Source organism: Pempheris klunzingeri, chromosome 6 (assembly GCF_042242105.1).
Source record: "Pempheris klunzingeri isolate RE-2024b chromosome 6, fPemKlu1.hap1, whole genome shotgun sequence".
NCBI classification, from domain to species: Eukaryota; Metazoa; Chordata; class Actinopteri; order Acropomatiformes; family Pempheridae; genus Pempheris; species Pempheris klunzingeri.
The window spans coordinates 2,072,307-2,096,791 of NC_092017.1; the positions used below are offsets into that span (position 1 = coordinate 2,072,307).

The window sequence follows — 24,485 nt, forward strand, 5'->3', positions numbered from 1 at the left end:
ACAAGTGATGCACTGAAGTACAGTTCTGAGGTAGGTGCAGTTTACTTAACAACAGCTCCCTCTGCTTTGGGTTTCAAGTATGCATCCGTGTCTACTCGGTGCCTCTTGCGGCCCTGTAGCGGGCTAATCTGGGGGCCACTCTCCTGTGGCCCACCCGGCTCGCATTTCATTTAGAACATTGTGTTGTTTATGTATTGAACTAATGAAAGCCTGATCAAGCACCAAGCTGTCTGTGTGCTGAATGTAGCGAAATGCGGTGGAGAACAAGTTGAAAGTAGCATGAAATTAGTGTGAGTCTCTATGAAACCAGTGGTCCCCACATGAAGACTGAGTGTAGCTTTGTTCTTATTTTATTAAGGCGCTGGTGAGTGGATGGTTTCCAGGCACAGTTATAGAAACAGTTCAAGTGACGTGCGCCTTCACGGCCACCGTATTGAGAAGTGAAGATCCGCTTATAAATGAAATAGAGAGATGCAGACTGCACCACAAAATCTATTATTAAAATCTATAAATGTACTAAATCTATGGATTAGAATTAAATCAAATTTTATGAAAATCGGTTCCGAGTTCAGCAATCTACTGTCGATTTTTTTTTTTTATGAAATTTGCATCTTTTAACACATAAACTAGCGCATCTTGACCCACCGAACATGGCGGACGCGTTTACGCACACAAGCGACATACAGCAGGGATCCAGAGACATCTACGTTTGGATAGCTGGGATTGTCAGGTAAAACTAAAAGTACACATTTTAACCGAAAGTCCCTCAACGCAGCAGCGGGGTAGGGCCGCCCCTCCGATCTTCTCCGACGCGACCCGAGCGTTTCCGAAGAGTAACTCGTGGTCTCATCTCATTGGCGGGACGCTCGTCCAATGAGCCGCGGCCATCTGTGCAGGGCTCGTCGCCGTTGATCTTCTCAGGTTACGTTTCCTTGAGGCTACATTTGGTGATTTCACCTCAAATCTGCTCCTTTACTTCTCTGACCCCGACAGCTGGCACGAGCAGCCGACATGAAGCTCTCAGTGGCGGTTCTTGTAGTTTTTGCCTCGATAGCTGTGACCATTGACGCTACCGTCTACTTCAAGGAGCAGTTTCTGGATGGAGGTACAGTATATAGCCCGGTCCATGTCCTCTGGTCCGGTGTATGAATGACTGTGAGCGGCTCAAGCGCCCTGGACTGTATCATTTGGCCATTTCTCTTCGATATCTGGCCTTTATCGGAAATGCTTCTTGTAAAATACCCCTTCGACATTAGTTGAAGTCATGATATAGACAGGGCCACGGTGTGTCCCGTTACTGTGTACAACTGAGAGTTCACGTTAGCTAAAATAAAAAAAAAAGAAGCTAAACTAGCCTAATAATGCTACAGCAGCTAAAAACATGTAGCAGACATTTGGAGGGTGTCTTTCTTTCGGTCCACTAACAGGCACACCAAAGGAGCCACGAGTCCAAATGTTCTTTCACTTTTGATGTGATAGCAGAGGCTGTTTTTCCTCTTCAGGATCCACACTGACTGTCCTCAGTGGGCAGGTTGAAGGAGAAGTAGTAGAACTAGAAAACAGCCCGTAAAAAAAAAAAAAAAAAATCATCATGTCTGCTTTTATTTCTTTTCTGATTTCATTGATTTGGATCAAATTGCAAAGTAAAGTATGTGTGAGGAGCCAGCAGTGTAATAGATGTGTAGTGAGTGAGCAGCTGGGTTGGATTGCTGTGTTCCAGACGGATGGAAGAGCCGGTGGGTCCAGTCCAAGCACAAGTCAGACTATGGGGAGTGGAAACTGACCGCTGGAAAGTTCTATGGGGATGCTGAGGCTGATGAAGGTAATTCTTATCCTCTAGATTCTGTTATACAAACTATTGATACAAATGATTTCCATATGCTGAAAACTTGCCGATAGCGTCGTAGTGTGCAAACTGTAGATAAAATCGACGTTGTGTGATTGACTTGCTGTCCCTACGGCCACCAGTCACTGTGGTGCTTTGATCAAATACCAGTTCATTTACGAATACTTATTGAAACAAGGCCCCTCCCTCAAGACAAAATCTCAAAGTTCAATGTCAACTTTGGTCAGGTGAGATGATGCAGTATTAGAGTCACATGCACTCCATTCCAGAGAATTGTGAGGGACACCTGGTCAAGGAGAAACTAATGAGCGATAGCCTTGAGGCCATGTTTCTAACTCCTACTTTTCTCCTCTGCACCTCTATCAGGTGTACAGACCAGCCAGGATGCCCGCTTTTATGCCCTGTCGGCAAAATTTGAGCCCTTTAGCAACGAGGGAAAGACCCTCGTCATCCAGTTCACCATCAAGCACGAGCAGAAGATCGACTGTGGAGGCGGCTACGTCAAGATCTTCCCCTCTGACCTCGACCAGAGCAACATGCATGGAGACTCTCAGTATTACATCATGTTCGGTGAGTCAGAGTTTGTCTTGTAGAGGCTAAGGGCCACACTACTGTTTTAGGAGAGAGGGAGTTGTTTTTACATTCAACAGTTTCAAATGTAGTCATTACTTTAGTTCCTCTATGATGTTAAATGGGGGGGAAAAAATAAGTCAGCATGACTTGTGTCTCCAGGGCCTGACATCTGTGGATACAGCACAAAGAAGGTTCATGTGATCTTCAACTACAATGGCCAGAACCACCTCATCAAGAAAGACATCAAATGCAAGGTAGCTACCGCATAAAGCTGGAGAGGCTTGTTGATTTTTGGTCTCACATGTCCGTGATTTTAAAGATTCCGCTCGTTTGAAATCGCCTCCGCCCCCGCTCTGCAGGATGACGAGCTGACCCACCTCTACACGCTGATCCTGAATCCAGACCAGACGTACGAGGTGAGGATCGACAATGAGAAGGTTGAGTCTGGCTCCCTGGAGGATGATTGGGACATGCTGCCACAGAAGAAGATCAAGGACCCAGAGGCCAAGAAACCCAGCGACTGGGACGATAGAGCCAAGATCGACGACCCCAGTGACACCAAGCCTGAAGTAAGAGATCCGCTTGCGTTGAAGCCATGATTAGCATTAATATTACTGGCAGTTACACGAGGCGGGTGAGTTGGGTAGCCTCCCAGCATGCACTGGGGCAATCAATGTATGTATACATTTAGTGTGAGATATGCTTTGCTACCGGTGTTTTCTATTCCACGCTGCACTCCAGTGTTTCAGCTAACTGTCAATAGCAGGTTTGGGCTTACGGAGTTGTTGCCGTGTCAGCAGTTCCAGATGAATTTTAAACCAACTTAAAGAACCAAAAGATCTATCTTTCTTTTCCGATCCAGCTAACATTTTTATAGGCAGAGACAAAAATGCAGTGTAGCACATAGTGTAGAGCTTTGAACATCACACAGGACGTATGTTATGATCACTCCAGGTTTCTGAGCTGACAGCCTGAGCAGTGTTGTCCTTGTTGGCAAACTGAGTTGCTGTCCAAGATTTATATCGTAGAGCTAATCTGACCATAGCATCCGGATTAATGGTGATTTCTGAGGGCGGTTTGTGTTCAGTGTCGGTGGGTGGAGTGGTTCATCTAAAGCAGGGGGGTCAAACTCAATTAAAGAAAGGGCCAAAATTTAAAACAGGGTCTAAGTCGTGGGCCAAACGGGCTCAACATTTAGTGAAGACTCTAAAAGTGACTCTTTTATTATATAAAATAATATATATTTTATCCAGAAATATGAATGTAAACAGCCAAACTTCAACAACTTTTCCTCAATAAAATAAAAAGAATTTTAAATAATTTTTTTATTTTCTGTACTATCCTCATGTTTTGTCTCATAGTGTCGTCTTATATTTATATTCTTTAATTATGGCCACATCAGCTCCACAAACAAGACACACAGGTTTACCTCTGACAGACAAACCTGCTTTGAAAGTCTCTGTTTTCAAAGTCCACTTTATGTTTAGCCATTTATTTTGGGGGGCTAGCTGAAGTGTCGCTATAACAGCGCTGATCGAGGCATTGATCCTCTGATCGGTGTGTCATTATACCTGCGGGAGGAGGGGCTGCTGCACGGGTCCTGACTAGCGCGGCAGCTGTTCAGTGCATTGTGGGATTTGTAGTATTAGAGGTGGGAGTGCTGTTTACCGACGGGCCGTTCTTAATAGTCACATGAAATTATCTCGCAGGCTGCATATAATTGTATCGCGGGCCGGATGTTGAGTTTGACATGAATGATCTAAAGGGAAATCAGCTTTCCATAATGACCATAAAGAGTTGTCTTCATAGCCCTGACTGGAAAAGTCTCGTAAATACTCCTTCAACAACTCCTCATACATCAATACATACGTGTACAGTAAGTTACCTGTTGTGCCACATCTGTCAGGCTTGCAACAGGAATGGCCTATCATTGCTCAAAGCACCCAGAGAGTTTAAGTGGCACTTGGAGCCAAAGTGATTCATATAAACTTGGTTGTTTGAATACAATTGGGGATTTAGTTTGTTAATCTTGGGTGCTTTCTTATGTTGAGGGTAGGCAACTGGAATAGAAAGTGAAAACCACGATGAGCCCTTACATGATTCAGGACTAGCTGCCACGGGACTTTTGCTACAGACTAACTCATTACAAATGTCTTCTTTGTGTTTAAAATGTATACCCATTCCAAATGTTCTTTTCTTCATAGTTTCTTAAACTAGACTTTAATTGATCCTGGTTTTAAGTGTACTCATTTGGATAGATAGATACTTTATTCATCCCCTAGGGCAAATTCAGGTATCCAGTAGCTCTCCCAGTCAATTGACAAACAATAAAATGGAGAAGTAATAAAAGTCATGTGCAGCATTTCACTGCAGACATTAAAGGACCTAAGCCTCCTGAGGAAAACTGGCCGGCTCTGTCCCTTTCTGTAGAGGGCATCTGGGTTGTTGTCCTAGGTATTTGTTGGATTGTTCCAGTTCAACGTCCTTTCCTCGAATGTTGACTGGGTGAATTGGGGGCTCAGACCTGTGGAAGTCCTTGTCCTCTGATGGTGCTCATAACAAAAGAAGCCATTTATGTCTAAAGTTGTGATGTGGGGTTGAAGCCTGAAAGGCTGAGGTCATGACTCGGCCACCTGAGAATAAGCTGCATTGTTGATGGTTTGAACATAACGATATTTTTCTCTGACAACAGTTCTAAATAACTTTGATTTATGGTTGGTTTTTTTCAAATAATTTATAAATCATTTTTCCATGCACAGGGCCATGGTCACATTCCTGTTATATGCTGTGAATGGTGTTATAACAGCGTATTTTTAGACTGAGGGGAACTCCATTTCTGCTGTCTTCCAGGATTGGGACCAGCCAGAGACCTCCCCCGACCCTGATGCCAAGAAGCCTGAAGACTGGGACGAGGACATGGACGGAGAGTGGGAACCTCCAATGATCGCCAACCCAGACTATAAGGTCCGTCTTTTCCAGCTGAGGACGCTGGCTCGGAGCTCTACTAGACAAAATAGATGAATGCCATTGGAAATCCTTTGTGAGAAGAAATGCATGTATCATTAAGGCCTTAGGTTAGCCTCAGGACAAGGGGTTAATATTCTAGACATTACTTGGATGGAATTATCGGTACCACCACTACTCCTCACCCCACCGTGTTCTCTTTGCAGGGCGAGTGGAAACCCAAGCAGATTGACAACCCTGACTACAAGGGAGCCTGGGTCCACCCTGAGATCGACAACCCCGAGTACTCTCATGACACCACCATGTACAAGTTTGGTAAAATTGGAGTACTGGGCCTGGATCTGTGGCAGGTAACGATTACTCCTCACCTGACAGTTTGGAGGCTTAAGTATGTTAGTTGAAATGAGTTGAAACAAGCTAATAAAAGAGAATTGCTTGAGTAAGTAATTTGAATGTGTTTTGTGTCTTTTGTTCAGGTTAAATCTGGCACCATCTTTGACAACTTCCTGATCACAGACGAGGTCAAAGAAGCAGAGGAGTTTGGAAAGGAAACCTGGGGAGTTACTAAGGTAGGACCGTGTTTTAATACTGCTACTATTAAAATTGTCATCTGCAGTGTCAACACAGTGGAAGCACGAACGCATAACAGCAGCACTGTACATGAGTCAAAAGCATCATTACATCGGGCAGCCATCAAATAGTATTCAGGATTGTCAACTTGAACACAACACCCTTTGTGAAAGCATTAAAACAAGCGGCTTCTTCACCATTTAGGGACCGGAGAAGAAGATGAAGGAGGAGCAGGAGGACATGGAGAGGAAAGTGAGGGAGGAGGAGGAGAAGAGCAAGAAGAAGGACCCTGAGGGTGGGGAGGAGGAAGATGAGGACGAGGAGGAGGAGGACGGCGAGGAGGAGGAGGAGGAGGCGGAGGAGGAGGGCGAACACGACGAGGAGACAGACGAGGATGCCGGGACAGAAGAGGACGACGCCAAACAGAAGGATGAATTGTAGAAAGGAGCCGTCGGTGGACTGCTGTGTGCTTTTCTCTGCAGGTTCAAGCTAACAGGAAGTCAGTGAAAGCCCAATGGACTCTGGCCTTTCATACAGCAGTGATCTATTCAGGTGTAGGGGCAGGGGGGGTGGGACGTTGGGTCAGGTCAGATTCATTTTTATTGATTCCCTTGTGTGTGTGCTTCTTTTTTTTTTTTTTTTTTAATTTTTTATTTAGCTTTCAAATGAGAGAAGGGAGAAGGGTTTACATGTTGTCCTCTGTTTGCTTGTCTGCTTTGAGAGTTTTCTAATTTACTGTGATTTACTGAATGCGGTCGTCCCCGTGGTGTGTGCATCCTACAGTCACTCACAGAGCCAATTCATTTTTATTATTGCTTTTGTCGGGATGTCTCGTAAACTGAGGGTTTGATGTCTGGTTTATGCACTTTTTTTGTCCGGTGTGATGTAATACTGTGTTTTTTTCAATTCACAACTTTATAATTTATTCAATCATTACATTCATTCCCTGAAATCAACATGCCATTTCCCATTGCTCTGATTTTGGACATGCAGACTTCAGCTGTGTGTGTGTGTGTGTGTGTGTGTGTGTGTGTGTGTGTGTGTGCGTGCGTGTGTGTTAGAGATTGAAACTGCATTAAGACAAACTGTGGTTTTTACAATCAATTGTTCTCACTGTTCTGACTGAATGACTGTCCCATGGGTGCACACTGTTTGACTTTTGGTGAATAAATTGAAGCTTCTCTTAACACGCTTGGCAGCTGTTTTTAATGGTGGTTGCGGATGTGTGAATGTCGTCAGTTAGTTAAGAAGTTAGCTCAGTTTCTGATTGAGATTAGGAAATGTTCGACCCAAGAGAAAGTACACAAGCCTGAGAATCTGCCAAAGCATTTCAATCAATCAATTAATCTTTATTTATATAGCGCCAATTCATAACAGTGTTATCTCAAGACTCTTTCCATAAAGAGCAGGTCTAGACCAAACTCTTTAATTAAGAGAGAGACCCAACGATTCAAGAATCCCCACATGAGCAGCATCAGATATTATGTTGGGCAACAGTGGCAGGAAGAACTCCCCTTTAACAGGAAGAAACCTCGAACAGAACCAGTTCGCATTTGACGTCAACTCTAATATTTTCAAAATGTATTGCACAAGATAAAGCTTCAAATCTGTAGAGTATGACCAAAGCTAAATATCAAGCCTGGTTGTTGTGTCAGTATCAGAACCACTGAATGTCTTCTTCTAGGGTTGACATTCAGATTACAGAGCTGCAGAGCTTGATGGTGACTCGTTCATCTGAATGGGGTGTGTTGGAGCAGGAAGACATCTAAAACAGGCTGGGCAGGATTTTAAGGCCTAGTTTAGTTGTAAACCAAATCACCTGCTTCAACGGAAACGTGCCAGAGCAAACACAAACCTGTGCTGTCGTAAATGTACAACACCATGAGAAGGGCCACACATTCCCAGATACTTTGAGGGAGAATTTTGGTTATTACTTCCTCTGTTCACTAAGGTTTCATTGGGTCACATACAGTATGAGATGGTATGTGTGAGACATGTTAGAAAATGGAATAACTGAATTTGATTCTTTAATGGGAACTCCAGTAACTTTAAAAACAAATGTAAACACATAATGTATAACATACAGGAGAAGCCTGATGACACTGGTTGTGTTCAATTCAATTCAATTTATTTGTATAGCCCAATATCACAACAGAGTGTCTCACAGTGCTTTACAAAGTTCACTGAAATAAACAAGTGTAAGCGAACAAACAATCTAATAAAGAGTCCAGCAGTCGATGAGGCCAATGGATCAGTCCGGTGGATCAGTCCGAGGCATCACCTGCCCTTTATGACCCTCCTTCTTCGGGAAGGAAAAACTCCAAAAACCCAGTGGGAAAAGAGAAACCTCCGGGAGCACCACAGTGAAGGAGAGATCCAGCTCCCAAGGACGGACAGGCTGTAGCCTTGGACAGACGCACATCCATTGGCTGGTGGAGAACCACATCAGCGGGACCAGGACCAGGATCCATAGGAACCAGGGAACCACATCAGCAGAACCAGGACCAGGATCCACAGGAACCAGAGAACCACATCAGCGGGACCGGGACCAGGATCCACAGGAACCAGAGAACCACATCAGCGGGACCAGGACCAGGATCCATAGGAACCAGGGAACCACATCAGCAGAACCAGGACCAGGATCCACAGGAACCAGAGAACCACATCAGCGGGGCCAGGACCAGGATCCACAGGATCCACAGGATGTTCTCTCTCTCTCTCTCTCTCTCTGTCCAACCTCCACCCAACACGGACCCTGACAGAACCCCCCCCCCCCTCTGAGCCTGGTTCTGTTCCAGGTTTCTTCCTGTTAAAGGGGAGTTCTTCCTCCACTGTGTCCTAATCTAATATCTGATGCTGCTCATGTGGGGATTCTTGAATCCTTAATGTTGAATTCCTGAATCGTTGGGTCTCTCTCTAATTAAAGAGTTTGGTCTAGACCTGCTCTTTATGGAAAGAGTCTGGAGATAACGCTGTTGTGAATTGGCGCTACATAAATAAAGATTGATTGATTGACTGATTGTGGCTCAGAGGTAGAGCGGTTAGAAGATGGGCGGTTGGGTCAGTGATTCCACCCCCAGCTCCTCCAGATCAACTTGTCAAAGTGTCCCTCCCCGAGACACTGAGGCCCAAGCTGCTCCTGGAGCTGAGCGTCGGCGTGCCTCGCCGTGTGTTTCCTTTGGATGGCCGACTGACCCCCATCACTGCATGAATGGGTGTGAATGAGTGAATGAGAATATAGCACTAAAGCGCCATTTACCGTCATAGTGATGCACATTTGATAAAAGGATACTATTAGTTGCATTATGGGAAATGTAGAAACCTGTGTTTTTGGTTTGTTATTTAAAAAACAAAAAGATCCTGTGTTTTTGGAGCCATATGAGTGAGTAGAAGTCAGAACATCCCTGATTACTGACACATCATCTGCTCTCAGTCATCTAGTGGTGTGAGCTGAGGGCCAGATATAGTACTGGAGGGAGTGTCCTTAACCCTTTCATGCATGAATTATGATAACTTTTCTTCATCTTTAGGCTGAAAAACAAGGTTGGAACTTTATTTTTTCCAACCCATATTTTATAAAGATATATTTACATGTCCAGTAGTTGCAATATAGCTACTGATGCATGATGTACAATTCAGTTGACATGTGATTAATCATAATTTCCTCCCAATAGAAAAACAATACTTGGAAAATTTAGCCATTGCACGACTCCTTAGATGTTACTTGGTGTCACCATATTTTTCTTACCTGCAGGGGTTTCTTGTTATCGAAGGTTTGGACAGAAGAAAAATGAGCAACTTGGTGTTTCTGGCTGTCTGTCGACCATCTTGGTTTCACTCTTTTTTTGTTCACTTGCGATGGCTTGGCACTGGGTAGCAGTCAGTGTATGAGATGATGCAGTAGATCCACTGTAGTGGCTGATGTGCAACTATGCCATCAAAACTCATGCATATACAAGAAAACAGCGGCTGTACACTGTAGTGACCTCTATGCATGAAAGGGTTAAGTTAATACCACACTGTGAAAACACTCTGTCACTAGTACAATCCTGTATTTAAGTATGTATGTATAATCAAAACAAAGGTACTTCAAGTATTCAAGTATGTCAGTTTAATGTAAAGGCAGGATTTTCCTGCTGGAGTTGAGGTACAGATCATTTTCAAACTATTTTGTGCTGGATTGCAACAAATGATTACTTTCAGTTATGAATTAATCAGCTGATTCTTTTCTCTATGAAATGAATGACTGTATGGCCTGTGTGCATTCTGAAGATAGTGAGAAACACTGACACCTCCTCAGCTCCTGAGCTTGACACGCGCCTTAAACGATGATCAAAACAGTCAGTTTGATGCGGAAGAATCTTGATTCCTAGAACAACCCGAGCTGCCACACAGACGGAGAGGAGGAACCGGAACCACCGACCCGGTCGGACCAGCAGCGGGTCTCCTTCACGCGTTCCTCGGCAGCGTGTCGCGCCTCTTCTCCGGCGGTAGATGGCGTCCGTGCCCCGCCTGCCCCGCCGCGGTGAGACAGCTGAGTCACACATGCATGTAGACCCAGATAAAATAGATACTGTGCAGGGGGAGAAACTGCCGTGAATACAGTGGTTTTTGACCCGAGTCGCCTCTGACACCGCCTCGAAAGATGCTGACAATAACCCTGAAAACCCTCCAACAGCAGACGTTCAAAATAGAGATAGACCCCGAACTGACGGTGAGTAGAAGTTAGCGGGGCTCAAGTAAACACGGCCAGGCCGGGAGGGCTCCGGCTCCGTGTAGCATACGGGAATGTTAGCTAGTGTTGGGACGCGGCCGCGGCACACCCTGCTCTGCTCTAACGAGGACACGGGCCCGTTATTTGGCTGATAAAAATAATAATATATATTTAATATGTAATATTCAGACAGACGAGTTAGCAATTGTGCAGGTTAACGGAGTTCGTGCCAGGTAACGCAATGTTAGCTAAAGTTAGCTCGTGCAAGACCGGAATTGAGAAAGTTTTCCTTCAAGGTAAAAGCGTAACTTCTTTACTTGAATTATAAGCATTTCAAAGTTCACTTTAAACTTTGTAAACATGATTTTGTTTGCTAAATATAAATGTGAAATTTGTAGTCTGTATCGCAACGGCTATTTTGACTGTAGTCTGCGGTATTCCGGTGCACTCCGTAGTGTACGAGCGGATTGAAAGGTTTATGGTGAAAACACCGACCGGAAATGTTGTTTGTACTTTGTTTGAGCTTGACAATGTTTGACTTGTTTCAGTCTCTCATCATGAATGACGGTGCAATATTTTAAAAACCTCTGATCTGGTGGTGTTGTCATGGGAGACCGGTTAACAGATCATCGTTAGAGGAAAGATGAATGTCTTCTTGTTGTCTTGTCATACAGGAAATAACAGCGAGTAGCTTAGAAGAGGTGTAGTGAAGTGATCATGTTTGAACTGAAGCACACTGACAATAAGTCATATACAGGACCAACAGTGATGTGTGTGGGATATTACAGCCCCCCCCCCCCCAGATAATAAGCCAGCTAACTATTATTGTTGCCCATAACATGTGATGGTGTATCCCTGTTAGGTGGAAGCCCTGAAGGAGAAAATAGAGGAGGACAGAGGAAAAGATGCTTTTCCTTCTGCGGGACAAAAACTAATCTATGCAGGTGGGTCGCTGAAATATTTGATTCAGTAGATATGTGGTTTCTTTAAGTGACAGCTCCCGTTGTTTCTATCCACTGTTTACTCACCTGTCATGTTTAGTTGTATTTCAAAGAAAAAAAAAAAAAGTCCATTTCTGTGTGTTTTGGTCACACAGACCTTTTGTCAAGACGACAGGCATCAGTCCTAAAGAGATCTCACGTCACTTTATGATTGACAGCCCATAACTGCAGAATAGCCCACAGCTGTGTTGGAGGAATGATCCCAGCCTGCTGTCAAGTCCATCACTAGATTTTTTTATCATAGACCTGTGTGTTCTTCGACTTTGCTGTTTAACTTTTTACTTGTGTTTTCTCCTGCTGCTGTGCCGTCATCTTCTCTTCTTTTTTCAGTGGACAAACGTATATAAAGCGTATCTGATATAATTTAAAGTTGCCTTCTTGTCATCATATATGTAATATTCTTCAAAAAATCCAATGTTAATACCCCCCGTACACTTTTTGCACTAAAGTTTATTCCGTCGTTCTTTTGCACTATTCTGTATTTTGCACCTTCCGTTGTTTGCACTGTCCATGAGAGCTGCTGTTGTTTATTTCAATTTCGTTGTGCTTCTTTGCACAATGACAATAAAAGGATTCTGATTCTGATAACTGTAATGATAGAAAGAGTCATCAAATGACAATTCATGGCACTGAGGTGAACCTGCATCGGTTCAAATGACTGCAAACATACTTAAAAGGATGGTGACTTAAAAAGAGATGCTGTTTTTTCTGTAGTAAGTGGCCATAGTGTAAAAACCATGAGGGAATGCACTCCTAGCTGACCACATGTGGACAAAGATGGATTGGAAAACAGCACTCCACTTCACACCGTGCCCCCCCCCCCCCGCCCATTATTTTGTAATATTAGAACACCTCATACTTTATTGTTCACTATAAGTACAAAAAACAGTTTCATAATAATCATTGCTAATGATAACTAATAATTGATAATAAGTAGCAGTTCAGGAAATTGATATTAGTTCAAGGTTGAATCGACAGAATTATGTGTCACAGCTGTTGTCAGGGTGCTGTTGCTGTGTATCAGAGGACGTGCTCACCATAGTAACTGCTCCACTAAAAAGTTCTGTTTGCTAAAATAATACAGAAAGAGGTCACAGCACTATAGATTACTGTGTACAGTAACAACACATCCGCTGTGTATCTCTGGCGGCACGAGCAAGTTGCTGCCTTTACTGGCGTGTTGATTGTGGGTCATATTCTTCCCTACTGTGTCACAAATCTTTTCTTGTTTTCTGTTTCTGCTTGACTGTCGCAGGCAAAATCTTAAATGATGACACCCCGCTGAAAGAGTACAAGATCGATGAGAAAAACTTTGTGGTGGTCATGGTTACCAAGGTTAGTATCTCTTTAGATAGTTTTTTTTCATCCTCATAATTATTGGAATTATTGGTATTACAGCTGCTGGTCTTCAATTCCCCAATAAACCTTCATTTATGATCTAAAATGGCCCAATTCTGACATAGTTTGGGTTTGAAATGACTACTGGGTACAAAAAGTTTTGGAATTGGTCCAGTATATTGTCTCAGCTGGCGGCCGTGAACAGGCTGTATTGGCTGCAACACAGTCCTTTGGTGCAGCTCAGCAAACGATGTCCACTAAAGATGCTTGTTTTCGCCCCTGACAGGGTAAAGGGCCCGGGCTTAGAAATACCAGCACTGACCTCGAACAGCTGTTGCAAAAAATGAAAATGTAGAAGCGTTTGAAAATAATAAGTCGATTAAAATAATATTTGTATGAAAACGAGAGTCTCAGAGCAGCACCGTGGTGAATATTGTCATGGCACAACAGTCCGAGAGACTGAATGACCACGTAGCCTTATAGCTGTACCAGCTACTAATGGGCCACAACATATACTGACGCGGACCCCTACAGAAGCTGCCCACATTGAGCCTGGTTCTGTTCCAGGTTTCTTCCTGTTAAAGGGGAGTTCTTCCTCCACTGTTTCCTAATCTAATATCTGATGCTGCTCATGTGGGGATTCTTGAATCCTTAATGTTGAATTCCTGAATCGTTGGGTCTCTCTAATTAAAGAGTTTGGTCTAGACCTGCTCTTTATGGAAAGAGTCTGGAGATAACGCTGTTGTGAATTGGCGCTCTATAAATAAAGATTGATTGATTGATTGACTGAATGCCTTGATTGCCAACATGAAAAGATGCTGGCCTCATCGGCGCCCCGATAAGCTCCACCTGCTTTCTGTTGTAGCTTCACTTGCCCCCCCCCACACTACAGTAGATGAATGGACCCAGGGCCTGACCATGTACTGAGCTTCATGTCGGCTTTATTTCATTTGAGTTAACTAATAAATCCAGACAGAAACTACACTAAAATCCTTCTTATCTGCAGGACAGCGTCCATATCTCTGCACTCTATCTAGCCTGAAGTTACTACTAATTCACAGATGCAAATGGGTCTGGATCCTTACAGTTTGATGACCAGATCCTGTCAACAGGACAACAAACACATCTGTCTCATCAACAAAGGCTTCGAGTGCAGAGAAAATATACCATCCAGTTCATGTAGTAGTGATGCCATAGTGGATTCAACAGAGCATTCCACATCGGCGGCAGCCATCTTGTTATTTACAAACACCCCCCCCCCCCCCCCCCCCCCCCCCCTTTTAGGTAAATGGTTGTGACTGGCCTGACTTGCGCCAGGTCGGCTGGCAATCAGCCTGAACAAGAAGGGGAGTAGATGCATCTACCACAGCAAACAAACACGAGCTCCCAGATTGGAATGGGTCCCAGGATCCTCATGACTGTTGTTGTACTGATGGGAAATAGCCATTGAACTGAATTGTGACACATCTTAGTAAAGGTAATTCCACCCTCTTCAGTGTTTATAACCCGGCCTTTACTTGTCGAGTACCATCCTTAGTGAGCGTTGTGATAATACTATCACATGATATGGAAATATAACAGTGGGCCTCCTAAACTCAGACCTGGTCTAGCTGAGTGAAATGACTAATGCAGTGCTGCTACCTGTTTGGTCTTCATATCCACGCGACCAATGACCAATTCTTCGATGTGTTTTCAGCCTAAAGCGGCTCCTCCTCCACAAGCAGCATCTCAGCCAACTCCCCAACCAGCTCCAGCTCCATCTGCAGCTCCAGCACCACCCTCAGCCTCGGGCCTTGCACTGACCTCTGGCCCGACACAAGTGCCCTCCACACTGACACGCACAGTGTCTGCACCCACACCTGCCCCACAGTCAGTGCCTTCCTCTGAATCCCCGCCCCCAGTCCCAGAAAACACCCCCCCGGCTTCTTTTGAAGCAACAGCAGCTCTGGACTCGAACACAACCCTGGATTCAGCTCCCGCCGTGGCTTCAGCTGCTGCTTCAGACTCTGCCCCGGCTCCTGAAGCTGTTCAGACAGCTCCATCCTCGGCCCCTGCAGACCCCCCCACCCCTGCCGCTGCTGCTGCTGCTGCTGCTGCTGCTGCTGCTGCACAGCCAGTTGAGAAGCCGAGTGAAGAACCTGACAATCAACCATCTGCTACTCCACCAGTCCACTCCTCTACTTCCAGGTTGGAGGATACTACTATTGTACTCTGGTTGTCTGAATAACCTGTTACAATGACACAACAGAGTTAGAAAATCCGGGCCATCAGTGGGAACCTGATGTACATGGTTCATTCCCTCTGAACAGCTTCTTATGGAAACACTTAACTGTTGAGTTGTTATTACTCTGCCGATCCCTAAAGATTTCCTCTGTGTGTGCACTTTGGTTTATTACCATTTCCCTGCAAACTAATTACTGTACATTCCCATCAGGCTCAGCCGTGCTTCGTATTTGTAACATGGTGTAGAATGTTAGCATGCGAAGACACTAAACAAAGATGGTGAAAACATGACCTGCTAAACTGTTGCCGTGAGCATGTTCAGATGTTCATTTTAGTTTAAAGCATGACACAGCCAAAGCACAGCCTGGTGCAATGAATGCTCACTGTCTTTGTAATTGTTGATTTATTTCTATGTTCTTATTCATTTCTCTCAAAGCCTCGTTGATGAACTGGGGCTCCTTGAAGAAGCGGCATCAATCCTGGGTAACACATCCGTGATTTCCCTCCCAATGTACTGATTATATTAAGCTTTTTCCCTTTTTGCTTTAACCGGTTGCCTGGTTGATAAGAGTTTAATTCTAAGTGATAACAGCCTTACCAGAGCACAGACTGCCATCTGTACAGACATTATTAGAGGAACTGCTTGCAGATTAATCCTGCGTGACTTTTCATGGAACAAAATCACCAAAATGTGAACAGATACACGCTGAAAAAAAACAAGGCTAAGGTTGACGGCAATTCTAATTAGCCTGACTTACTCTGAAAGCATGCGGTGACTCTCATTTCATCCATCCCCTGTCGACCTCTGCCTCTGATCTACCTCTTCTATGGTTTCTACAGTGACAGGTCCAGCCTATGAGAACTTGGTGTCAGAGATTATGTCTATGGGTTATGAGCGGGAGCAGGTAGTTGCTGCACTCAGAGCCAGCTACAACAACCCAGACCGAGCAGTGGAGTATCTACTTATGGTGAGGACTTCAGCAGCTCATTGGCTTTCTTCCCCGGCCTGCCCGCTACTGTCTTCTAAATGTTCATGTCCTGCAGGGTATTCCAGTAGAGGCCAGTGATCTTCCACCTCAGGAGCCAGTTAGACACAGTGCTCCATCCAACCTTCCCACCCCTACGACACAACAACCACCAGCAGCCTCAACCAGTAAGGGCGTACATGTATTACTACAGTTCATGCTATTACGTGAGGTTTGTCACTGACACTGAGGTGGTTTTATACCACAGGAGCATTTTTAGGAACACGGGATTCTCACCTGTGTTCGCACTGGAGGAGCTATGGTGTAGATTTAATTCCTCAGCCACACAGGAAACAAACAGTTGCCTACTCTGGAGGTACAGAACTGTGCAAAAAGTTTTAGGCAGGTGTGAAGAATGGTGTAAAGTAAGAATGCTTTCAAAAAAACGTTAGATTTAATTGTTTATTTTCATCGATTTACAAAATTGCAAAGTGAGCGAACAGAAGAAAAATCTAAATGTAATCAGTATTTGGTGTGACCACTCTGTACCCTCAAAACAGCATCAGTTCTTCTGGGTACACTTGCAGGGATTTTGTAGGATCATATTCAGGTGTATGTTTAACCAGTTATACCAAACAGGTGCTGATGATCATCAGTTTCATGTGTAGGCTAAAACACAGTCGTGAACTGAAACAGAAACAGTGTAGGAGGATTAAAACTGGGGGAGGAACAGACAAACTCTGATACTAAGGTGAGGTTGTGGGAGACAGTTTCATGTCACAGGTCATCATGTTCAGACTGAGCACAGCAACAAGACACCAGGTGGTTACACTGCATCAGCAAGGTCTCAAAGATTTCAAAGCAGACTGGAGTTTCAAGATGTTTTGAAGAAGCACAAAGAAACGGGCAACAGTGAGGACTGTAGACACAGTGGTCAGCCAAGGAAACTTAGTGCAGCAGATTAAATGTTTACTTCCCTTAGAAATCAGAAGATGTCCAGCAGCCAGCAGCACAGAACCAGCAGAAACCAGTGGGATCCAGGTACACCATCTACTGTCTGGAAAAGTTTGACCAGAAGTGGTCTTCATAGAAGAATTGTGGCCAAAAAGCCAAACCTCCGACATGGAAACAAGGCCAAGTGACTCAACTATGCATGAAAACAGGAACTGGTTGAAGAAAAATAGCAGCAGGAGCTCTGGACTGATGAGTCAAAATGTGTAGCAGAAGGCAGTTTGTTTGCTGAAGGGCTGGAGAGCAGAACAGTACTGAGTGTCTGCAGGCAGCAGTGAAGCTGCTGGAGGTTCCTTGTAAGTCTGAGGCTGCATTTCTGCAAATGGAGATGATTTGGTCGGGATTAATGGCGTCCTCAGTGCTGAGAAATACAGGCAGATACTTATCCATTATACAGTACCATCAGGGAGGCGGCTGATTGGCCCCAAATGTATTCTGCAGCAGGACTCAAAATGGAGTGTAGTCTCTGTGACTCCTTAGCATCTGGCAGTATTTAGTTGAAACACTATACTCCTTTTCATTTAGGATGAAAATGTAAGAGTACAGTAACGTTGGCTGTAAAGTAGCAACCTATGGGTAAGAAAGCTGCACAGAAAGCTGAGTTTCCAATTGCTACTGAGCAAAATGAACTTAATGGTAAACTTACTGTTGCTAATGTTAGAAAGATAAAATCCCAGCTAGGACTAGATTGTTGCACAAGGTGTTTTTTTCACTGACATTATGCTTCCGCTGACTTCTCACCCCAAAAAGAATGTTTTCAGATTTCTGAAGAGGAGGAAGATGAAGATAAAAATAGAGAGATGTTATCAGTGCATATATTATTATTACCCCTACTTTCTGCATGTGGTTATTTTGTCTCTAAAGCATCTCACTGAAAATGTACTCCTGTCACACTAAACAACAACATCAGTAACCAGCCTGTGTCCTCCCCAGTAGGGCAGGTGTCTGGCAGCCAGCCCTCCTCTGCTGGTGGAGTCTCTGTCTCTACACCAAACCCTCTGGAGTTCCTGAGGAACCAGCCTCAGTTCCAGCAGATGCGACAGATAATCCAGCAGAACCCAGCCCTCCTACCAGCCCTCCTGCAGCAGCTGGGCAGAGACAACCCGCAGCTGCTGCAGGTACCACACTGGCACACTGGGCGTCTCCCAGGGATTCAAGTGGGCCTGTTTTTCTGTTAGTAGGATACTACTAGGAATGAGAAAAGAAATGGCACATGGGTTACACATATGCTTGTTTGCATATGATGTCACATCAGGGAAGGAAGTGATTTCCTACATTGTAAGCACTATGACAAACACTCCAAATTTGCATTGTTAACGGTTGCTCTAATTGATCAAACAGAAAAACCAGGAAGAGCAGTACCAAAAGTTGTGGTTCTTAAAGGGGGGGAATGGCAGCAAAGATGGCTTGTGAAGCTCTGCAGCTGGAAGGAGCAGAGTTGGATAATACTCGTGCTTGCAGCTAGCACGCCATCAAAGCTAACGTAACGAAGGCCTTTCAGTCCAGTAGAAAGATGACTCCTCTGCAACATCAGGGTCACGCCCCACATATGTTGTGATTTTGCATTCATGGCTCTCTCTCTCGTAAAAATCATCTAAACTAGCGCAGTACAGGCTTTCCTGTATCTCGTCCACTCTGCTTTTCACTTCCTGTCGTCCATCTGGATGTCGTACGTCATCAGAATCACGAGACTGCAAGAGACATATTTAGTCCTTCACTTAAGTGAAGCATCAGTACTCAATATTCAAGGATTCAAGGGACTTTATTTGTCATACCAACACACGTTTACACATGGGGAGGTACGAAATTACGTTCTCAGGTCCCGTTAGATAAATATATAGATATAGATAAAGATAAATATCAATATACCAAATAAAATATAGACAATAGAGGTCCTATATAAAATAAAATAGAAGTACTTGGTGCAGGTAGGTGTGTGGGTGTGTAAATATGATAATATACATAACATATACATTAAATGTATATACACAACAGTTAAGTAGTAACTCAGCAACTTACTAAGTATAAGTGTAAATGTGAATGATGCAGTTGTGCTACAAAAGTCTGACACAGTGATGGAGTCAGTCTACCTAGTCTGCTGTGCTCTGTTTGAATAGCTGGTTTGTCTATAATCAGCTCTGGATCATTTTGCTGGGGCTGGGCACCTGTACATTAGCTGTACAGTAGGATTCATGATGTTTGAATGTGTTACTTGCAGCAAATCACGCAGCACCAGGAGCGTTTTGTGCAGATGCTGAATGAGCCACGGGGTGGAGACGCAGTGGAGGGGGCAGAGGCCCAGGGGCCACCGCACACCAACTACATCCAGGTCACCCCGCAGGAGAAGGAGGCCATTGAGAGGGTCAGTTACCAGTTTTGTGTAATAAATCCGATGAAACGGTCTCGTCCGGATAATTGGACACGTTGCACAATGATCAAAGCAGTAAATGATGTGGTAATAGATCACTAATGAACACAAACCTAATATAGAATTGTTCTCTACAAGGATTTACCAGACCATTAGCACGCTCTTTAATATTTAAACTTTCGAAACTGCACACTTTCCCACAATTCACTGCAAAATGAGTGTCTTGTGTTTTTTGGTTCATCCATGAAGAAATGATGTGTAATATTCTACCAGAAATATACAGATTTAAAAGACAAGGGTCTTTGTAACTTCAGACAGTTTTTGTACAAGTATTGATGGATCTGTATTTTCATAGCTGACAATAGTCTGCATGCAACATGCAACATTAGTGTTTTTTAAAACCAGTCCTGACACTATTTGACCACTGGTAAAACCTGTGTGGTTAGGTGTGATTACATGTATGCACAACAGGGCTGTACGAGATGAAAAAATATATATCGTGTAACAATAGAAAAATGTTTTTCCTATTATGCTATTGAATTTGTTACATCACAGATCACACTCTTGCGGTAATATCAGTTGGACGACACTTTGCATTGTTCCGCGCGGCACAGATGCTGGCAGGAAATGTGCACGTAGGCAATACAAAGGAACATGGAGGAGAGTGAATGTGACACAGAGCAGGGTCATTCTGAACAGGAGAAGGACTCCCACCAGCCCGGTGACAATGAGGAACTCTTACCTGGAAAAAGGAGCTACTGCTTTTGCACAGATGTGGTTTCGACCAGAAAAGCACACTTTACAAAATGACAAATGTGTAAAAGTGTATGCCCTTGGTAACCGCCTCCGACACAGCTGTACTGGTGTGTGTGTGTGTGTGTGTGTGTGTAATGTGAACATGTGTGTGTGTTCCAGTTAAAAGCGCTGGGCTTCCCTGAAGGCTTAGTCATCCAGGCTTACTTCGCCTGCGAGAAGAATGAGAACCTGGCTGCTAACTTCCTGCTACAGCAATCATGGGACGATGAGTAACTGCACATCACCTGACACCTCACCGTTCGCAGAGGGGATGACGACACGACACAAGGTCCACCGCGGAGGAACAAGACGGGAGAGGAAGAAGACATTTGTTTTCATGCCATGTGACTGCGATCTGATGATGGTGTGATGATGATGATGATGATGATGATGATGATGATGATGAAAACATGGTGTTCAAAGTAAGCTACGCTCTCCATCCTGCTGTGATCATCATCATAGGAGCTCACACTGAGCTGTGACACGCTGCTGCTACATCATTACCGCTGCTGCTTGTGCCGAGTGACGTGTTGAGAGAAGTCAGGTCGGAGAACATGCCGACAGTCTGCATCACCCTCACAGGCCAACAGGCTTTTATTTCCAGGGGTTCTTTGCAGTCAGCTCACAGGCTGCCTGCAGAACGTGTTCTACCGTGCATGAACGGTATATACACTACAGAGTGTATCTGTGGTGAATATATACATTACAGAACACGCAAACCCTCCGTGTTGGATTTACCTGAAAATGTGATGCAAACTGTAGACATCACTGTTTGAGAGCTAGTATCGCTTTATATTAAAGTTCAGGTCCGTTCATTTCATTTCTTCCGCTTCTGTTATCCTTGGAACAACATCCCAAACGCTCAAAGTATGTCAGAACTCACGAGTCAAAATAGCACAAATGTGTGCTTCAGGTGGTGTTTTGGCCTTTCATTAACCGTGGAGCTGTGGCTCCGTGGCTCTGTGGTTCCATCCATGGAGACTGAACTCCTCAAGGTGAGTGAAACAGCTGCAGGAGTAGTTAAACCTTTGCTGCCCATTCCTGCCAGAAAAACAAATATTAAAGGTTAGGAATGACAAAGAGTGTTTTATAACACTCGAGGTCAAAATGTTACGGAAAAAAATCAAACTTTGTGAGACAAAATTCGAATCATTTTGACTTACTTCAAATGTTATTGTTAGTATCAAACATTTTAGGTAAAAAATAAAAAATGGTGACAGTTTTGACTCAGTATTTAGTCCGTTTTACTCATATCATAAATTTGACTCAATCATAATGTTGACTGAATTTTCATCTTACTATTTTGACTCCCCGCGAGTATATTTATTTTATTATTTCCATTTTTTTTCCCTCTTTTTTTTTGCAGAAATGGGCATCCAAAAACTGAAGATGTTTGGTAAAATCTCTTTACTGTAACTGGGCAGTTAACTCCACTACCAAAGGAGCCACAACACTTTACAATCTATTTGGAGCGTACACTGAATTAGTTGTGCAGACACACAGTATATTTTGATTGCTTGCATCATGGTTATGCATGCTGTGGTATTGTGTTTTGTGGGAGAAGAGGGGGGGGGGGCTCAAGATGCAGCACTGAGCTGGGATGGTCACTACTGTGGTCTTTCACTGCTGGGAGTTTATTTTTGTCATTTTGCAGATGCAGGAGTTTGGAGACTGACTATGAAATGCCACACAGCATGCTTTGTGAGCTCAATATTTGACTTTTATTTGAAAGACACGTTCTATCTCAATATTTCCTTCCCTTGAATGGTCAAACACAGTCCACTTTCTGCTTTAAGACAATGTGTTTCTGTTCATTTTGTCTCTCATCACACCGTCTATGCATCTTAAAGCTGTAAGGGTTTGAGCCACTGCTCCCTTATGTCTTATGGATTGTCGAACACTTGAATGCATTTCATTTTACAAATGGTGTTGTGATTCACAAGGCAGTGTTTCAGGTATTTCACAGACAAGTGTCCTAGAAGTGGTGGTCATTATTAGAAATGTAATTATTGGTTATTAATCAGTTATTATTTGAAAAGTGGCCTAAAGGGAATTTGAATGCGTGCTAGAAGCCAAAACAAAAAAAATATTTTTATTTTTTTTCAGCTTTCAGCATGAGCTTTGCTATTTCTGTTCATTGTGTTTGAAAGGGAAACGACTGGACGTTTTGTATTATATTGTAAATGGGGTATACACACTTTGGGGGAAAAGGCACTTTACTGTGATAAATGCTGCTCTTTAGCCATGAAGGGTTGTTGGTTGCATGAGATTGTTCCAGAGTTCTTCATAGCATGGCAGTGGGTTGGGAATGATGAAACCATCAGTGTGGTGTTGCTCTGATCTAGGTTTATCTGTTGTTTTACCCAGTTTGTCAATGTTTTGTTTTCGATTTGGTTTTATAAAAATACTTCCGACCTTAAATACACCAGTTAAGGTTTTGCTGAATAGTTGTGAAAAACATTTGTTTTAGCATTGTGTAAAATAAATGGCTTTTACAAAGTGGGCGAGACAAGGTGGTGTTTTATCATGAATGATGCACGTGAGTCACTTTCAGGTAGATTCAGGTCTTAACTGATGTGTGGGACGGTTTCAGATCAAGTCTTTTTACTGAGGGAAGCCTCCAAACATCAGATCGCTTCAGAACAGCCAAGTCATGCAAGAACAAAGTCAATAATAAATAAGTTTAAAAAAAAAACATTCTTCAAAGAGGGGTTTCCTTGTTAACCTTTGCAACTTTAATTGTTTTTACCAGCACTAAACATCAGTGTCTAATTCTACAGACATGTAAGTGCAACCCATCATGATAGAAAACAAATCAAATCAAATCAACTTTATTGACCAAGTTTGAGCAGGCAAACAAGGAATTTGACTCTATATGTACAGTAATAAACAATATAGAACTCTTTGTCAAAGGTATATACAATGGAGGTAGATGCAGTGCAGAATTGCAGTGCAAGAAAGTAGTGCAAAAAGTTGCAAATGTGCAGGAGGGTGGAATACAGTGGATCCTGAGACTGAGGTTAGTGAGAGTTCATCAGGTGACAGCCTGGGGGAACCAACTGTCTCTGTGTCTGCTGGTTTTGGCGTACAGTGATCTGTAGCGTTTAAAGAGTTTCTGTGCGGGGTGTGAGGGGTCTGCAGAGATGGTACCTGCCCTCCCCCTGATCCTGGACAGGTACAAGTCCTGGATGGAGGGCAGATCGGCTCCAATTACAATGCAAACTGTAATTATATGCTTACAATATTTAGGCCGAATTTTGAAGCGAACAGATTAATCACAAATTCAGAATTTCGTTCGCATGAAAGGTATAAATCTGCAGGCAAACAGTGCGACGCTCGTAAAATGAGGCCAGTTTGAACGCGGTCCGTCGGCGGGATGTGAGGCGCAGGTCGGGCTGCTGAGGGGAGTGCTGCCTCGCAGAGGGCGGGTGGGCGCGTTCCCGCAGCAACAGGGAAAATGGCAGCTCTCACATCTCTCACCCAGGTAAAGATGCAGCAATTCGCTACCGTACTGTTTAACCTCAGGCTGAGATGATTCGTATGAAGACACAGCATGGTTCAGTCACGACAGTGTATTTGAATTGTACTTTGAACAAAACGCGAGCTCGCCTGGAGATGCGGCTAGAAAAGAGGCAGCCAGCTGGTAGAATAAGGCCTATTGCAGTACCGTTAGGTAGCAGACTTGTTAGCCTCAGCTTGGACTAGTTAGCCGCAGAGCTATTTACCTACGATATAAGGTGTGGTTACCTCACTGGTTACATGTCCACACACAGTAAGCACCGTGGACACTGTGTGCTACGTTAAGGACGAGCTGCTGTGCGCGTGTATGTGGAACAAAAGCAGGAGAAAGTACGATATCGTTGAGTCCTTAAGCTAGCAGCTCAGCTAGCCTAGCCCTGATGCCAGCCAGGGAGAGGATGGGGGATAAACACGCTCGTGAGGCCAGAGGACAGGTTATACAGTAGGCTAACCTGGGCTAACCTGGGCTAACCCGGGCTAACCTGGGCTAACCTGGGCTAGCCTTTCCAGAATTCTAACACCGTGAGTTGGTGTCCGGTGGTGGCCAAGTTAATAGTGAGGGTGAAGAGCACGGTTAGTCGGCTCTGCTGGGGCTGCG

At 44.0% G+C, this 24,485-nt stretch overlaps 2 protein-coding genes across 2 annotated transcripts in view; both read left to right on the forward strand.

Moving 5' to 3' along the window:
• Positions 1 to 916: 916 nt before the first annotated feature.
• On the forward strand, positions 917 to 21,476 carry LOC139202580 (uncharacterized). The gene is made up of 20 exons (XM_070832105.1): positions 917 to 1,105; positions 1,721 to 1,822; positions 2,213 to 2,416; positions 2,579 to 2,673; positions 2,779 to 2,988; positions 5,270 to 5,383; positions 5,590 to 5,733; positions 5,860 to 5,952; positions 6,158 to 6,391; positions 10,327 to 10,478; positions 10,568 to 10,667; positions 11,530 to 11,611; positions 12,924 to 13,003; positions 14,703 to 15,193; positions 15,666 to 15,712; positions 16,070 to 16,197; positions 16,274 to 16,382; positions 18,139 to 18,323; positions 19,424 to 19,567; positions 20,489 to 21,476. Exons 1-20 carry the CDS (start codon positions 1,012 to 1,014, stop codon positions 20,600 to 20,602), a joined length of 2,922 nt encoding a protein of 973 aa, XP_070688206.1. The 5' UTR covers positions 917 to 1,011; the 3' UTR covers positions 20,603 to 21,476.
• A 2,349-nt stretch (positions 21,477 to 23,825) lies between these two features.
• eps15l1a (epidermal growth factor receptor pathway substrate 15-like 1a) overlaps positions 23,826 to 24,485 on the forward strand; it is a 40,369-nt gene continuing 39,709 nt past the window's right edge. Inside the window, exon 1 of the mRNA XM_070832343.1 lies at positions 23,826 to 23,852. Within this exon, the coding sequence (XP_070688444.1) occupies positions 23,826 to 23,852 (27 nt within the window). The remainder of the gene's footprint in view (positions 23,853 to 24,485) is intronic.

Excerpts from the sequence above, each read along its gene's own strand:
- LOC139202580 (XM_070832105.1), top strand. The coding sequence starts at position 1,012 with ATGAAGCTCTCAGTGGCGGTTCTTGTAGTTTTTGCCTCGATAGCTGTG. Across the intron at positions 1,106-1,720 it reads GGAGCAGTTTCTGGATGGAG|ACGGATGGAAGAGCCGGTGG; the intron begins GTACAGTATATA and ends GCTGTGTTCCAG. Across the intron at positions 11,612-12,923 it reads ACAAAAACTAATCTATGCAG|GCAAAATCTTAAATGATGAC; the intron begins GTGGGTCGCTGA and ends TGACTGTCGCAG.